At 44.2% G+C, this 1,643-nt stretch overlaps 1 protein-coding gene across 1 annotated transcript in view; it reads right to left on the bottom strand.

The window, feature by feature from the left end:
- TMEM37 (transmembrane protein 37) overlaps nucleotides 1–219 on the bottom strand; it is a 2,063-nt gene extending 1,844 nt beyond the window's left edge. Inside the window, exon 1 of the mRNA XM_009887303.1 lies at nucleotides 187–219. Coding sequence (XP_009885605.1) covers nucleotides 187–219 — 33 coding nt within the window. The remainder of the gene's footprint in view (nucleotides 1–186) is intronic.
- Nucleotides 220–1,643: the final 1,424 nt, after the last annotated feature.

Here is a 1,643-nt window from a genome sequence, read left to right as displayed (position 1 = left end):
GTGCTGTTTGTTGCCAGTTTGGATCGCGGGTACGGCACTTCAGCAGCAGGGCGTTGCGGAGGAGCCCCCCCTGCCCGGTGCCGGGGCACTGCGGTGACACCCCGCCGCAGGAGGCGGTGACACCCGGTCCTGCCCTTCCCCGGCCCCCTCTGCTCCCGCTCTTTGTGTTTCCGCAGCCGCACGGACACCGGGGGCTCTCTCCTCCTGCCCCGCTCTCATCGCGGCCTCTCACCTTGGGCCGTGTGGGCGCTCTTATCTGTCACCAGCGTACTTAACCTTACGTATCTCTCTACCTGTACCGTCAGCAAAAACGTCCCTGCTCATAAAGTTTTATGCCCTTGCTCTTTTTCTCACTCATGTTTTGCCATCCTCTAATGAATTATTGATCGCTTCACTTTTTTTTTTTTTTTTTTTGGGGGGGGGGGGTTGTGAAAACAGCTTAAAAAAAAAAAAGCCCAAGGAAGTTGAGTTTTGCTGTGTCATCAGAAACTCTTGTTTTACTGCCAAATTCTGATTTAGATCCCAGCGGAGAGGTCTGCAGTGACTCCACAGGCTCCAGTGGATAGACTCACGGGTCCTTGTTCTGGGCCTCCCTCATATGTAGCATGGGGCAGAATCTGACCATTCCCTTTCTAGCCGAAAGGAGTTGGAAGGATCTCCTTCTCTACCACGGGGTGGTAGAAGTTATCATAACTCTACTCTTCTTCCAGCTTCCATTTCTGAACATACCAGTAGTCTATACAGATGGTCTCATTATTTTAATCTCTACACTTTTACAAGGGCTTTCTGAGCTTCCTCTAAAAATACATATATATCTGCTACGATTTGGCTGGGGGTGTTTTCTGTAACACTATTTCTAGTAAGAGTGAGTGTTCTGAACAATACGTTTACATCCGTTTTCATACCTTCTGTAACACTATTTCTAGTAAGAGTGTTCTGAACAATATGTTTACATCCGTTTTCATACTTCACATTTTAGTGATAAATTCTGACCTTTTTCTTTCTCTCTTCCTGCAAAATCTTTTGTTTAATTGTTTCTCTTTGAAGTTGTATATATTATTAGATTATATTTCTATCAAATGCTGAATTGGGGTTTCCCACTTTTGCAACACAGCAAATTTTTGCAAGTTCTGTTGTCAAAACTTCTTTTGTGGGTTTGCAGTCTGCAACATTTCTTGTTTTCTGAACATGTTATCCCAGCTAGCAGACTTGATGCTTGCCACATCCCTTTCATTTTAGGTTCATCAGATGATAGAATAGTTTTATGAACATCATGGGCTATTTATTCCACAGGTTAAACAGCATTTCCGTATTACAGTTCGGACAGATCACACACATTTGCTGTTACACCCATCCACTTCTAAGTTCAAAATTTAACATTATTTACGTATTTTCGGCTCAAAAAGCACAAGCGCGTCTTGTTGTCTCATTTACTACCTGAACAAATGCTGCTTGCCCCTAACCGTGCTAAGCAAAGGCAGGCTCGGGCCAGACAAAATACACCAACCCTTATCTGGCAAGAACCTCACATGACTTACGCTTTCCGTAACTGCGGCTCAATCCTGCAAAGCTTTTACTAATTGGGGGCCAAACTGCCTAAATTATTAAGCATAAATCTGCCTTAAAAAATGAGTCATCCTAAT

This window comes from Charadrius vociferus, unplaced genomic scaffold, assembly GCF_000708025.1.
Source record: "Charadrius vociferus isolate BGI_N301 unplaced genomic scaffold, ASM70802v2 scaffold385, whole genome shotgun sequence".
Lineage (NCBI taxonomy): Eukaryota > Metazoa > Chordata > Aves > Charadriiformes > Charadriidae > Charadrius > Charadrius vociferus.
Note: the sequence above shows the minus strand (reverse complement) of the source record. Positions and strands in the feature narration are given on the sequence as shown.